Genomic DNA, 15,792 nt, shown 5'->3' on the forward strand with positions numbered 1-15,792 from the left:
GACGTGTGTGGGTGTGTGTGTGCGCGTGTGCAGTGATTCTGCCTGAATTCAGTCACGTAATGACAACTGTGAGGCAAGACGAGAGGAAAACAAACATGTATAAAATGAAGTGAACAATCACTACACTGCCTGACTGTTTTCATTTTAGAGAGACTCAAATACCTCAGCTGTTATTAAAACAACAACAGCTGATCAGAAAAGTATGGATGCTTGCATAGCTAGTTTTTGCAAATATAACCAATCATCTAGAGGGATTAGAAAAGTTGAGAGTATGCACCTTTTTTTAGTCAGCTGTAGTGTTTGCATATTTCTTAGAAATCCTCAACCTGTCACCTAAAAATGTGTAAACAAGTTGGATAAGTTTTCCACACAAGCTACAAAAATGTACAGGATGAAAGGAAAAAATGACTAATCTATGAAGTTTGATCAAATTACAGAATGAAAAAAGAAAAGATTATCATACATTTCATCATCGAAACAAATAACAAAACAAAATTTAACTGTCCTTAATGAACAATATAAAACAAGAAAAAGCCTCCACTTATTGTTCAGGCTCAGTCCTTGTCTTTCATTTGTTCATGCATTCTGTGCTAGTCCTCCTAAATCTTTGCTACTATTTGATCCAAACGCTTGCACAGGAGTAGGAAGAGATATTAAAAAAAGGAGGAGAGGCTGGAAGTTCCTGGATCATAAAGAAAAGCACAGCTTCACTTTCCCAAGCTGACAGAATGTTAATGATCCAAAGGCAAAGTTTTGAAATGACTTTCAAAATGCTCGTAATTCCTAAACAGTGAATGAAATACTTTTGCTAAACCCTGAGAATTAAACCTGGAAGTCTGCACTTCAATTCCATCTTGATACTTTGATTTAACATCCACTGTGTTGGTGTGAAGAGGCAAAATTAATCATCATTTGCAGATAGCCTGATGGCTGAAGAGCTGCAGGCCACGCATTTACATTACATACATTTAAAAACAGCGTCCTCATGCAGAACATTCTGGCAAAGTCCACACTAGGGAAGATGTTTGCAGCCAGGTCGCAACTTTAATCAAAGCAGATCAATTCTGAAACAAAACACAGCAACACACTCCTATAATCTACACCAGTTTTATCCGTCTACATTATATTTAAGGATTATTTTAATGGTTCTATTCTTTATACAGTTGCACAGAGCACATCTTTACCTTCACAGACAGCAAAACATGAATTTTTCAGCCCCTTGGACTCCATCACGACACAGAAGCAACTGGGCAAACTGATTATTCTCGGCTAAAATGAAGTTTCCTAGAGAGATGAAGCTGATCTCAGCTCCTGCTTGTACCAATGCAATGAATTTAAACAACTTACCAACTCACAGCATTCGAGGAACACCAGAACGTCAAACAAAAAAGATCCTCAATGCATGCATTTGACTGCAGCATGCTGGATTCAAACATTTCTTTTTTTCTACCTTATTTTCAAACAACAACAACAAAAAGAGATTGCAGCTCCAAATTTCTGTGAACTGGAGATCTTGTTGGCTCTCAATAGCACAATAACTTCAGTCGTGTATTTTAAATGGTATCCAGGAAAAGGCAGTATTACCATACTTTAACTGAGATTATATGTTTTTACTGCGGCTGGCACACTGAAGAGAGCCTTAAAGCCTGGGACAGGCCATTTAACGGCGCGGTTCAAAGAGGCAAATTGCTGTTATTACTGCAAACCTTTCCCATCCTTCATAAAATCCTTTTTGCTTTGAACAGACAATCCAATTTTAAGCAACTGAAGTTTATCGCTAGCCATCTTAAATTGAAGCACATGATTCTTTGTGGCCACAAAATAGTTTTTATTTATTTTAAATAACTTGTGCATCTTATTCCAGCATGAGTACTTTACCTCTCCTTTATCCTCCACCAGTGAGTCATCCTGCTGTGATGCACAACCTTACAACATACTGTTTTTTTAAATTAAGGTTTCTTTTTATTAACAGTGCATGCAAGGTGGATATCAAGCAATCAAGATAAAAAACTCAAAAATCCTAGCTACATATATGTACGCGTTCATTTTCTTCATTATTATCATTCTTCAGGATCACTCTTACCCACGCGGTAAATATTGAAAACAGTCATATACAGGGTATACAGGGTCTCCTTAGTCTTTTTAGAACAAGCGTAGTGAGTTCAGACTGTAACATAAAGCGGTCAGCCACTGGGTCCTTCATGGCATAGAAAGCTGCTAAAATATACTCACGCAGGTATATTTTGTGCTGATAAATATTTTCACGGCCCTTTGAGATATAGAAGAAACACAATACAAACGTACATGAATACCAGTCTGAATATTATAACAAAATAAATACATTTGCTGTGACGCAGAGCTGCCTCTCGTATATTTCTAAACACTTCTTCAGTGCAGCTCCTGAAGGAGAATCATTCAGAAAATAATTACAGGGTGATGAGCGATGTGAGGAAAGTTGGAAATTATGACCGGGGGAGACTAGCAGCTAAGGTTTGTGGGAGCTGTGGCGAATTAAAGCCTGTGTGTGTGTGTGTGTGTGTGTGTGTGTGTGTGTGTGTGTGTGGGGGGGGGGGGGGGGGGGGGGGGGGGGGGTGTCGTCATAGCAGGTCCACCAAGTTGAAAGAAAACAACTAGATCTCCATCTATCGGCCAGCGGAGGGCAGTAACACACAATAGAAGTGAGGGACAGGAAGAAATGCAGCCCGTCTGCACACACCGTAACAGTTAATCTCACAAAATGAAAACACTACAGCAGTCACGTTATGCAAAATAACATTCATCTCCCCCCAAACCTCCACCTCTACGTGTGGCTGTTTTCAGAAGAGGTTGAATATCATCTCACCTCTGAGGGGGATATATTGTATTTCGTCCAGTGGGTGCAAATGTGGACATATGAACCGGAGGATCAGTGCAAATGAGGAAAGAGGATCCAGGTGATCCACAGTTTATACTTCATATCGTTGTTCACTGCCTCTTCCTCCCTCTGCCTCTTCTTTAAAATATTTTGTAGGACTTTTAAATACATTTCACTTCTTCAGTGATTTGTGTGAACCCTTTGGCAGAGGTGTGCATATGCAGTGCACCACTGAAGAGAAGAAGAAGCTTTCAGGTGTTACAGATTTAACCACCTGCAGCGGACTAGTTGTCAAGGTCTGTGGATGAGGCAGGACTTGCTCAAATCCAGAAGCTTACATGTTTTAGGAACTGAAGACACCATGTTCTTGGTTTATAACCACCAAAAACTGACAGGGAAACACGGAAAAGGTGTTTAAACATTGGCTGATCTGGAACACTAAACTGACTTTGTTCCGTCTTCCCTGTAAGGTTTTCAAGATTTCTGACAGAAAACAAGAACTTTATAACACGACTGAGCTCTAACTGGGTTTTCTCCTATAATATTTCAGGGGGTGCATGAAGCTGTCAGTTAACCTATATGCGATCTAGCCATCTATAGCCAGAGGTAAGAGGAGGTGTCTTAGACAAATGACCGTGTCGGTCAGTCGAGACGAAGTGAGGTTACGGGATCAGGTAGCAGCAGTCGTTTCTTCGAGAGATGACGAGCCTCCTGTGCTTAAGTTCAGAGTTTGTGATCGAATATTATCTAAAATCCTCTTCAGAATACCTCAGATAGTTCGACTGAGCCGTGCGATTGGACCGTATGGAGTTCACTGATATTACCATACGCTCCAGCGCACAAGGCGAGAGCAGTCGGCGTCAGATTAAGTCAAGCATTCAAACGGATTCTGAATAGTATTTGTCTCTAGCCTCGCCTCAGTTTTTGCTGCTCTCTGTTGGAGCAGGTGGCGACTGCGTTTGCTCCTTCACCTCCGTCTGGCCTTCTTTCTTCTCATCCTCGTCCTTGAAGAAGAGGAGGGGAAACATACCGAGGATGCAGCCGATGCCCACGCCGATGGCTTTACCCTGCGGGTGGGAAGAAGACAACAAAGATTTTAGCAAAGATGGAGGGATTTCTGCACATTGTTACCGTGGGATTATTCTTCATTTATTTCAGGATTGCATATTGTTCTCTAGGTGTGATCTTTGCAGGTTGGCAAATCCTTGAGAGACCCTCAAATTTCTTTTTCTTTTATTTGCAGAAAGCCCGCCTTATTGCTGTCTGATGAACACCCTCAGCTTTCTTAGCCTCTGTGCATCCCTATACTCCTTTATTTACTGAAAAAAGCTGATTTCTGTCTGAAAAACAGACACAGTGGCCTTAATTTATACGAACTGACATATCCACAACTCACATCTCCAATCTGGTCTCCTTAACTGCAGCCGCTGAATCCACGAACCCTGTGGAGAAGTCATTTACACAGAGGTGGACAGGTTTCTCCAGCCTGCAGCGCGAGTTAAAATTCACTAGGTTCAATAAAGGCACAAATGTAAAACCAATTGTCTTTTTATAACTGTGACTTGGAGCATTAAAAGTTGTTTATGTAACTGTAAATTGGTCTTTATTGTCATTTTTTATTGAGCTCGGTGCTTTTCATGCCACACCTTCCCTCTTTACTGTAACACTAACAAAGGGTTGGAAGCAAACACTTAAAAATCTCCAAAGACCAATATGTTATTTTTGGCTTGTATTTATTAAAAACTATTTCTTCACAAGCCACAGCAGCCTTTAGCAACCAGCCAGGTGCCAGACTAATCACTGTAGCTTATTATATTTCATGCTTCAGCACTTATAGCATATTAAAGATCGCCAGGTCCCAGTTCCTTTTATGACATTTGAAAGCTGGGCCCCGTCACACAGACTTGTGTTACTCACGTTTGAGTTGTCAGCGTGCAAAGGCCTGTCCTGGTTTGATGTGCATTTTGCACAGAAATGCAACAGAAACACTTTTTTGCAGTGGTTTCACTCGCACATCAGGAGCTGCTCAGTGGGGGAGCGAACCAGAGCAAATTCTGTAACTGTTTCTATACCCACCGTGTGAGAGCTGACTCTTGTCTGCCACATATCAGCCTGTTTTGGGCTCAGGTCAGGAATCTGCATCCCCAACCGAGACGCCAACGCTTCTACATAACCTGCCAGCCTGAGGAGAGGGAGAGACCGATGGATGGAAAAAGTATTAAACAGGAGGGGACTTAACACAGTTCAGCAAACTGCAGCGACAGCATTATTCTATTGATAGAACGCTCTATATACAGCAGGGGTGGGCAATTCCAGGCCCCGAGGGCCGGTGTCCTGCAGGTTTTAGATCTCACCTTGGGTCAACACAGCTGAATCACATGATTAGTTCGTTACCAGGCCTCTGGAGAACTTCAGGACATGGTGAGGAGCTAATTTAGCTATTTAAATCAGCTGTGATTGGATCAGGGACACACCTGACATGCAGGACACTGGCACTCGAGGCCTGGAGTTGCCCACCCCTGATATACAGTGTACTGTGCAAAAGTCCTGAGCAACCCCTCTTTTATTTAATATTTTGCTATGGAAATGGGAAATAGGTGCAGTGACTTCTTGAAAAGCACAGACATAAATGGAAAAACGAAATATGGGCAAAAACGTTTTGTGATTTTTCTCATTGAAAGCAAAAATACAAAGAAATGAGGAGTGGCTCAAGATATTTGCACAGTGCTGTATATCACACATGCACACACACAAACATCATCCATCAAAACCTTCTAATCAAATGAAGTCTGAATACCAAAGTCTTGTGATTTTGTTGAAATGTTATTGTGACAAAAAGAAAATCAAAGAAACATTATGTGAAATAAAAAGTCTCACTCTGTAAAATGTGGCATGCACAAACCAATACTGCATCAAAGCTGGTTTTGTTAAAAGATTCCGGCTATTTCTGTAACAGATTGAATTCGCCGCTGCCTATTTGTGTTTGCATCGTTTCTGTTTATATAATAATCCCCCCGTTGATAATTTTCTCCATTACGTATCATAATTCAATAAACCCATGCTAACATGACACTTCCCTACCAAGGCAAACAACAACCAGAGTCGGTGCTAATAACGACAAAATAAATCAACAGATTAATGCTCCGGTCTGCTTCCTGTCGCTGATGTTCATAAACCCAGCAGGATGCCAAACCTCAGCTCTAACAACAGATGGAGTAAAAGAGGAAGCTTCCAACAGTGTATAAATTAACTCAGTCCCAGGGCTTTGCGTGGATTTACACAGATCACGGACCGATGACGGATTGCAGCAGATAAAGAGTGCTCCACGGAAATCACCACGATGTAGAAAAATGAGTAAGATTGGATTAAGAATTCTGTGCAACTAGAAACAAGAACTTTCTGCTGGATCTCTATTCTGATATGGACTGGGTAATGCCATATCATCCTTTCATTCCTTTCATTTCATTTCTATCATTTGACAGAAATGAAAATGATTCACCTACAGGGGGCCTCAGCTGTGTGTTATACTTGTATAACTATGCATGTGACAAATAAAGAACCTTGAACTTGAAAGCTGTGGCACTGCTTCAGTTATGTGTCCACAACCTGACAGGTTTCCGCTCGTGTGTTTGGGAAAAAAGTGTTTCCAAAGAGACACTTGGCTTAATAGTCCTGAAATAAAAGACTCTTGGAAACAGTGGGAATATTTCTACAGTTGGCCATCCTGGAAACAGAGCAAGAAGGTCATTGCTACGCTCCAGTGAGCAGTTAGAGCCACTTTGGTGTAAAATGGACATGAAGCGACAGCCAGCCTGCCAAATGTCATTAAAAAGGAAAATTATCTGGCTGAAGCTAGAGAGGAGGAAGTGGACTCTAATATGCAAACGAAGGGAACCGACAGAAACACTGTCATGTGACCCTACATGTGCCAAGGCACGTAAAATATGGTGCAGGTGAGGCGGTTTTGAATGTGAGGGAAGAAATATGGGTTGCCATTTGGACCCAGGTCGGCTTCACTCACTGGCACTAATGGATCCTCAGTCGGCTGCACATACAAATAAGCTGCAGCTGGAGCTGTTAGGGGAGCGATAAGCTGTACACAGCATATCTGAGAAAAAGGCAAGTCTGCCTGTGCATTTGTGTCCAGGGGGGTGTGCTTTCGAGCCCACTGCCTTTCAGGATGGGGCAGCAGAAGTAGTGGAAATAGGACTGATTCTTATCATAACAGATGATGAGCTATTAAGTCCTTATGAGGAGAATAAGTAGATTCATTAGACAATATTCTTTCTTACAGCATCTCAAGTGGATACACTGTAGCCATTAAGTCTCTAGTTTATGTTTTCTTCTTCTATTTCGCATTTAAAATGATGGTTAAATTGAAGTAATTGAGACCACAGCTTTGAAGCTCAGTAAGCTGCAGTGAGGGTGGCATTTGGTTTTTCTCTCCGCTTCTTTGAAATTCAGTCTCACCGCCGAGCCCCAATCCTAATTTCTTTCACATTCATCCACGGCTTTAGATCAAATTGACTCCAAATTACCCGTGCTCTTGTAACAGCGGAGGGCAAAATAAATAAGCTCTGCATTTAAAAAAAAAAGAAAGCCAAAACAAAATACTGCAGCAATCACAATGCAGGAATGATGAAATTTACTGAAAGGCCCGAGCTCATCCCAAAAAACATAAAACAAGACAGACAGGCTGTTCACTGTGTGAGAAGCAGGCTGAAACATGAGCCGGGTGCATTGCAAGCCCCAGAAAACACAGTTATACATTTTATCATTTGGAAAATTACATCTGGAGGAACTAAAAGCCATCACGTTGAGTTACTCAGCTTGTGTTTGGAAAAAAAACAGAATTTTGTGCATTGACGAAATGTCACTATTGTTAATCTGTAAAGTTCAAAAGGCATCAGTCACACAGGCATTCACCCACTTTTTTTAAAGAAAGGTAATGGAATATAATCCAGATTATTCCAGGATTCAGAAGGAGTAAGGTAGAAAATGCAGGCATGATACGGAGGGGGATGCGTCTCCACTTCTGTATTCCCTAAAGATCCCTAATGTGCATTTCCTTGTCTGCCCCAGAAAGCCACCGATGCATTGCATTTGTAAGAAATTCCTAAAACAGCTGAGGCAGGCTAAACTCGACAGAAGCATTAGTAATAACCAGCTGAATGGTCAGAATGACTCATGAGCTCAATTATGGAGTTCAGCAAGATTCAGATGGTTTCCTAGGTTTTTTCGAAATACTTAAAAGACTCAGACGGAGTGAAACATTACAAACGTGGCCTAACATGAACTCCTACATGATAAAAATATGTATGCACTGGCACATATGTGGAAACGGTTGTGCATGTTGTTCAGCACAGTCACACACACGGAAGATTCTCTACAAGTGAGTCAGTATCTCTTAAATGAGCAGATTTCCTCTTAATTATGAGGACTAAAAAGCATCATTGGCCAAGGGACATGCTGCAGTGACAGCTACGTCTGTGCACTTTGATTATATAATAGTCAAAATTTAGTAACTGGGAGTTACTAAACTCAGAGGACCAGCAGGTTTGAGGCTCTTTTGATGCAATGTCCAGAGTGTTTATGACTCGTGTTACAGCACACTCATTAGCCTGCATAGAGTATGTCCTTAACTTTTCAGTGAAGACCAACTCCTGCACATCAAATATCAGTGTACGTGGATATCAACCAAACAACTTTATACTGGTAAAAGGTACAGTATATAATTTTCTGTGTGTATATGATCTAAAAGCATATAATATATATATTACACAGAGACAAGCATTCATTGGCTGCAGTGGGTTCCTGCATACCAACGCGATGACCAAATCAGGATCTTCTGTACATACAAGCACATTAACCAGCAGAATTCAGCTAAGAAGGAAAACTTTCTTAGCTTTCTTAGAACTCAGTTCTTGATTAAATAAAACTTAAAGGCACTTCAACAAACGAAAGCTAAAGGAAGCTGCAGTTCACAGTAAGTTCGTTAGAGGCATTTTAATCAGTCTCCAGAGTCTTCCATTTGGCTCATCTATGCAGGTGGAAAGTGAGTTCAGTTGCGGCTGAACATCATCACATCTATGCTGCTTGGGAATGGGAAGCCTGATCTTGTTCCAGGTGAACTAAATGTCTGAAAGTGTGGCTGTAATCCAACTCACCAACAGAAAGCCATATGCATATTTTCGAGTACATGCACAGGATTTTTTTATTTACGAATTTTGCCAACTTCTGTTAACCAAACAGTTTGAAATCCAGCCGTAATATTTGCAGTAATTAGTCATCTGGGATCTCAGAGTCGGAGTCCAACTACAACCTCAGCAAGAAGTCTCTCTGCAGCCACTAAAGTGCCGCCGACTCCCAGTGTAATTTATAAGACGAGCGTTATGTGGACACTAAAGCGTTTCCTGTTAGAACAAAATCTGTATCGCAAACGTTGCTGTGAAAATCTCTTGCTGCAGCTCCACTGAGACTCTGAGGCAGACAAATGGCCTTCACACGCCTTGTCTCACCTTGATAAAGCGTCCATGGGGGCTCCACTTTCCTCTTTTGATTGAGCGGCAATCACACACTCGCTCATGGATGCGTGTGTGTGCCTGCTGAGAGTGTTTACATGGACCACAAGAACTAGACTAATCAATCACAGGGAAAACAGAAGGAAACAGCATATTCCACTTCTGTCATCCATGCATGGGTATGATTTACACTGAAAAGGAGGAGAATAAATGCACGCCATCATTGCATTCACCCTCGTGTTCCACTATATTAAGTAATGGGACTGGTTGAGCTCATGAAGCAGCTCAGGAAGCTGTTATGATCTCTGTGGCCACAAGGAGGCGCTTAAACAGTCATGCATGAGCTGATGGAAGGATCGGAGAAACATGACCATCAAGCTTTCCTATATCATTACGCTGTTATTGAGGAAATCACATTAAATTACTCTGTACAAATTCATCAGTCCTTACAGTCAGTGTTTTAATCTACTTTTACTTAATTTCATTCTTTTAATTTTGATTATGCAGGAAAGGGAAAAAACATCTGATGGGGTTTTTGTTGCTGGGTTTCTGGGACAGGAAACAGAATAAAAATGAAGAAATTGGAGGAAAATGAATGAAAGGATTTTTCAGGGATTTAAATACACAATAATTTCTACTTAATCTATATGACCTAGTTCAGTCCCATTTTAATCAAACCACACCCCTGGGCCTACATCCAGTAACTGGTTAAAAGTGAGCAATTTATTGAATTAGCCCCACGAACAACATGATGGTAAACCTTTACCTTCTCAACGTGATGTGAAAAGGACCTTTGTTTATAAATATTATTATTATTATTATCTGTGTATATTTGTGTGGAAAACGTGTTGCTGTACAATCAGATTAATGGCTCTTCCTTTCCTTGACTGATTCTAAATTTCAACTGAACTGTTTGAATTTACCAAACGTGTGTGTGTGTGTGTGTGTGTGTGTGTCAAGTCTTACCCCAGTCCTGCCAGATCTGATACCAAGTTGCCCAGCGCAGCAGCTGTAGATAATGGGAGAAGCAGAGGCATGGGTTACAGAGGCATTTTTCCGTAGGGCATGATGGATGTCCCAAGTGCATTATGGGCTCATCAAAGAAGCAGAGGCACAACACACTGAAGAAGAAGACCACACTGCTGCCGTTTTGCTTCTTACATGCTGTAGTGCAAGTAAAAGAGGACGAGGGAACGCTGAAATAACTTCACTGTCACCGGTTTATGCTTTGAATGTGCCGTATGGTACTGTAACAGCTGTGCCTAAGGACAGAAAATAAAGCCTGTGCTTTACTCCTGTTCTCTCAGCTGTCCCTGACCCTGAGTGCAGAGCATTGCTGCTGCAGCATTACAGAAACACTCCAGAGGAAACACACAACGCAACCGTGTCATCACTGCTGAGGCACAGTCATCATCTCCGGCTGGGCTCGAGCACTTTCATCTGATCTTTGAGCTACTGTAGCAATAAATATTGTACACATTACTCAGAGACAAACACTCTACTAACAAAGCGAGCAGAGACACATGCATCCTGTGGCAAAGCATCTTTAAGCTTCTGGTTTATAAAAGTTTAAAAGCAAGCAGCTTCTTTTTCTGTGACAAGAACAACGAGCGACTTAACTAGAGCCTCTGAATGAGAGGCGAGAGCTGTTGCAACAGCTAGGAAAGTAAAGGAAAGTGTGCAACTCTTGGCCCAAGAGTCGGTGCCAAAGCACACAGAGCATATTTGGACTAAATAAGGTACTTTTAGCAGAAATCTTTGCACTGTGCACCATTAAATCTGACTGTAAATCAGCAAATACCACAAAGGAAAAGGGGCTTGTTGCTTCAGCTGATTTAGGTCAGATGAAGATTTCGTGTGGTTATTTAAACATTTTTAGTTAATTTCTAAATATAACGTTACTCTCTGGCAGTGTAATAATTTTTCAGTGTGTTTCACCTCATGTTGGCACTTAAACAGAGAGAGTTGCCATTAGCCCCATGCTTTGTCTTGAATTGTGTACCAGTACTTTATACGGTCACAAAGCTGAATTCTTGGCTATGCAGCAGTTCAATGTTCAGTCAGCTGAAGGAGGACACACGTGCAGCTGTGCATGGTTGCTTTGAGGCAATATGGCCACGTTAGGCAAATTAATCTACACTCTGAAGATGATTAAAACAGATGTAACACAATATCTTGCTGACGTTAAACACTGCACCTCTGTACAGCCACTGAAGAGACAGCAGTGATGGAGAGGCCAGCTTGAGACTTTATTATGTGGTCAACCTGCTCAGATGTAATTACGAGACAAGGTTGGCTGTGCCTTTAATTCGCTGCTTTCTCTCCCTCTTCGGGGCCTTGGCATTAGATCTGATGCACATCAACAGACTGATGAGGGGGCGGGCAAATGCATCACAATTCAAGTCATTCTTAAGCAGCTGCAAACACAGAAATCACAGTGTAACTGATATTCTGACAAACTTTATCAAGTAGAAAAAGGGAAGTCAATTAAAAAGACAAAGAGTAACAAAAAAAAAAAAAAGATTTCCTGTTTGTAATCTCTGATTTCTGGATGGACTCTAAATATTAGTATTACATGTGAACTCCTACTTAATGTAAATTTCTGTATGTGGAAAGCAACAGGCTGTTTGGGGATTTTCCCTCATTTATCAGAGTTAATCGCTGTATCATCACAAACAGACTGCATGTAATTACCAGCTTAATCCCATTCAATCACAACCTTGCAGTGTTTGCAGCGACAAGCCTGTAAATTCATTGCAAATGCCAAGCAGCACACTCTTTTCTTTAGTTTACTTTCATTTCTTAACCTTTCTGTTACTGTTATCACATGCTTCCTTCACACTGTATTTCTTGGGAACTTTCTAAAACTTTTTTGCCTAATAGTTGACAGTACTGCCAACCTGATGGAGCGAACAGATGCAAGTGCCTGGAAGCAGCAAAAAAAAAGGAGCTTTTTACACCTGAAGCAAAACTAGAGAGCCTGTCTGCATGTGAACTATTCACTGACGGCTGCTGTGGGATAAATGTGGCATGAAACAATGTGAAGTTACAAATGGGAGACAGCGGGAACTTTTTACACTAGCTGTATTGCTCCTGTACAAGCGGTCATAATTTATAGGCGTGCATGAACAGCACTCTCTACAGTGACAAAAACAGGAGTATACCTGCACTCAGCAGTACGTGGCCTTACATGCTTTTGTTCTCACTCAAAGCTGAAAATTTGTTTGCGTGAGGCAGCTGGAGCTGTACAAAGGCTTCAAGTATGCAAACTGAAGCCTGGAAGCACCAATTCTGTCAAGAAAGAAAATTACACTTCTATTTCTTCCAGCTTGCTCCCCTTAAGGGTTGCCAGCTCACCCTGTCCCTAACATCCTGTTCTGTTGCACCAACCCTCTACATGTCCTCCTGTACTGCATCTGTGAATATTCTCTGAGGTCTTCCTCTTTTTCCTCCCCCTGGGAGCGCCGTATTCACCATCCTTTGTCTAGGGGGCGATAGTGGCTCAAGAGTTGGGAGTTCGCCTTGTAATCGGGAGGTTGCCGGTTCGAGCCCCAGCTTGGACAGCCTCGGTCGTTGTGTCCTTGGGCAAGACACTTCACCCGATGCCTACTGGTGGTGGTCAGAGGGCCCGGTGGCGCCAGTGTCTGGCAGCCTCGCTTCTGTCAGTGCGCCCCAGGGTGGCTGTGGTTACAACGTAGCTTGCCATCACCAGTGTGTGAATGTGTGCGTGAATGGGTGGATGACTGATTGTGTAAAGCGCTTTGGGGTCCTTAGGGACTAGTAAAAGCGCTATACAAATACAGGCCATTTAGTATTTCTCAACATTGCTGACAAAGTTAGAGAGACAAACCTTCTTTTTTTTTAAATTTTTTCCTAATTCTGCCCCCCAAAAAAGCCCAAAGCAAAGAAAAACCTTAAAAACCTCCTAGTTTCACCTCATATTTATCACCATTGTTGCACGCTCAACCACTTGGTTTGTTTGCGCGCCACCAGTTTGACCAGTCTCATCAATCAAATGTTCTAAACTGTGCACTGGGAGGAAAATTAACTTTCACTAAACATGAGTAACAATTTTGAATAAAATTAAACTGAAATAGATCAAATCAAATGTTTATTTATTGAAAAACCTAAAGGAAAAATGTGCTTGGTACAAATTGAATGCATGTGAACCAAAATGACCTCTTTAGTGCAATACATTACATTATACTTATTTAACAGAATTACACTGAAAATTTACCTGTAATTAAATTAGTTAGAGTTAGAATTTTGGCCAAATAAATCTTTTTTGAGTGCAATTCTTTGACCTCATATTCATTTTGAGCTGCAGGCTTTTCACATCATTAAGGCTGTTTAACTGAAGTAATTAGGAAAGTCAGGAGTAGACGATTCATGCAGCTTCCACGCTCATCAAGCGAGCAGAGACATTTTTGCCTCCTAGAAGGTGATTTGTCGTCTTCACTAGAGACTTGACATTAGTGCTAAATCACTCTGGACCGGGTTAGATAACTGCGCATTTTAATTTGCAGACCCCCGAATGCCCTCAATCTAGTGCGAATGACTAAATGGGGTCTGAGTGATAGAAAGTGTGTTAAGGCTGTGCTTAAGGAAAGAACAGAAGTCCTGTGTGCTTCTTGTCTCCGAGTGGCTCTGCAGTAGATTTAGATTTTTTTTAAACTACTAGATTAATGAGGGTGTCTGTTACAGCTCACTGTCAAATCCGGGTTAGAAAACCTCTCCACACAAAGGTAACAAGCACTCCCGTCAAACTTCAGAGTGGCCTCTCTAAAACTGAATTTTGCACATTCTGCCTGATAACCTTCTCTCTACGAGTCCTACCATGCCTGAAATTGCTTCAATCAAAATTCCAATCATCCATTCAATCAATTCACTGGGAATGAACTGAACAAATGGAGATTTTTCTTTTTTTTAACTGAAACTTGGCTGACTAGAAATATATGGAGAAGGGTTTGAAGTGAAAATTCAAATGAGTCTTGTCTACAGTGTATCCCTTATAGATCCATTTACTGTAACTGGAAAAGGTAAAGTCTTCCTTTTCCAGTCCCTCCAGGTGAAGTGGAATTTAAAAAGCCTCTGGCTTCTACCTCCTAGGCTCTTGGACAAAAGATCAGTTTACCCAATCTGCTGCATGTTTAAAAGCTTGAGCTAAAGACAAAGAACTGCCGTCACCACCAACAGCAACAGAATCAGAAGCACTGAAAGGGAGGGAAATGCCCCCTGCTCTTTAGCTCTGCTTCGATTAATGACAATATAAAGGACGCTCGCTTTGTTTGAGTTGGACAAAAAGAAAAACACTAAATTTGAAGCACTGAGTGATACAGTCATCCCAAAGCTAATGTGTGTTCATTCTCACTTAGGGTAAAGTAGGGGGGGCTCTTTTAGACACGGCGAACAGTGGCGGGCGATAACAAAAATTCTGATGTGCGTCGTCAAGGGGATATTACAATACCCATTCAATGTGCTTGTGAACAGCATTAACATATTCATGAAGTTTTCCTTATCGTAGCCAGCCGCTCTTCCTCCTCTCTTTCTTTAATTTGACCTCGCTTTATAATTATTTTTAAATAGTGTCACAGTTCCATGATTAAGGTTTAAGTTGCAACACAGCGCACTCTGTCAACACGTCATCTAAAAGTGCCTTTTCTTCTATTTGGAGACTTGGCAGTCAGCTATGATTTAGCATGCTACAGCATGAATGTGAATTACTCTCAAATATATTTTCCTAAATCGAATCAAATGCAATAAATAAATGACTGATTTACAAGCAGATATTCTTGAATCTGAATGTGACACATATACAATACATAATGTAATAGAGCTGGGCGATATATCGAGTTTTTAAAAAATATCGATATATTTTCATACGAGATATAAGATGTGCCAACATCGTTTATATCGATATAGTCTATGTTACGTTATAATTATACTTGTGGAGCCGCAAGTTTGCCTCTCTTTCGTCCATTTTTGTCTCTACGCTGCGTTACTGGGCCTCGCCTCTCCTTCACTGAGCACAACTCCCCCTCCCCCATAGCTTCACCTGCAGGCAACGACAAGATGATCACGGCAAATCTCCGTTAACAAGTTACCGCGGATCGCCCCGTGCGTGGGGCTGGACGGCGTCAACGTGTTAGCGAGCTAACCGCGCTAACGAGCTAAAATCCTTTCATTTTCTCAAAACTCGACAGTGCACCTTATGTGCAATCTGTCAAAAAAGTGTTTTAGTACGACTTTGGTGAGCTACGGAGCCGCACCGCTTGATGGATTGTCAGAGCATTACAGCTACCGTAATGGAGCCTCGCGGAGTAATACGTACTGTGCTTCAACGTAATATTACCGTATTGTGTGTGTATAAGGACCATAAATGGCACCTGTTAAGAGACACGGTTACAAAGAGGATTT

General features: G+C 41.4%; 1 protein-coding gene across 2 annotated transcripts in view; it reads right to left on the reverse strand.

The window, feature by feature from the left end:
- Positions 1 to 2,585: 2,585 nt before the first annotated feature.
- The window catches only part of LOC146563821 (transmembrane protein 65-like), a 42,655-nt gene continuing 29,448 nt past the window's right edge, over positions 2,586 to 15,792 (reverse strand). Inside the window, exons 6-8 of one of the 2 annotated variants that reach the window (XM_085291137.1) lie at positions 10,342 to 10,384; positions 4,931 to 5,036; positions 2,586 to 3,921 (exon numbers count right to left, since the gene is read on the reverse strand). In XM_085291137.1, the coding sequence (XP_085147263.1) occupies positions 3,772 to 3,921; positions 4,931 to 5,036; positions 10,342 to 10,384 (299 nt within the window). In that variant the 3' untranslated portion in view covers positions 2,586 to 3,771. Of the gene's footprint in view, positions 3,922 to 4,250; positions 5,037 to 10,341; positions 10,385 to 15,792 lie in introns of both variants that reach the window. The other variant, XR_014894369.1, reaches the window with a different exon arrangement.

The sequence above is a fragment of the Mchenga conophoros genome, linkage group LG11 (genome assembly GCF_057382185.1).
Source record: "Mchenga conophoros isolate Kocher_MC1m ecotype Shallow Benthic linkage group LG11, M_conophoros_male_GT1.1, whole genome shotgun sequence".
Classification (NCBI taxonomy): Eukaryota; Metazoa; Chordata; class Actinopteri; order Cichliformes; family Cichlidae; genus Mchenga; species Mchenga conophoros.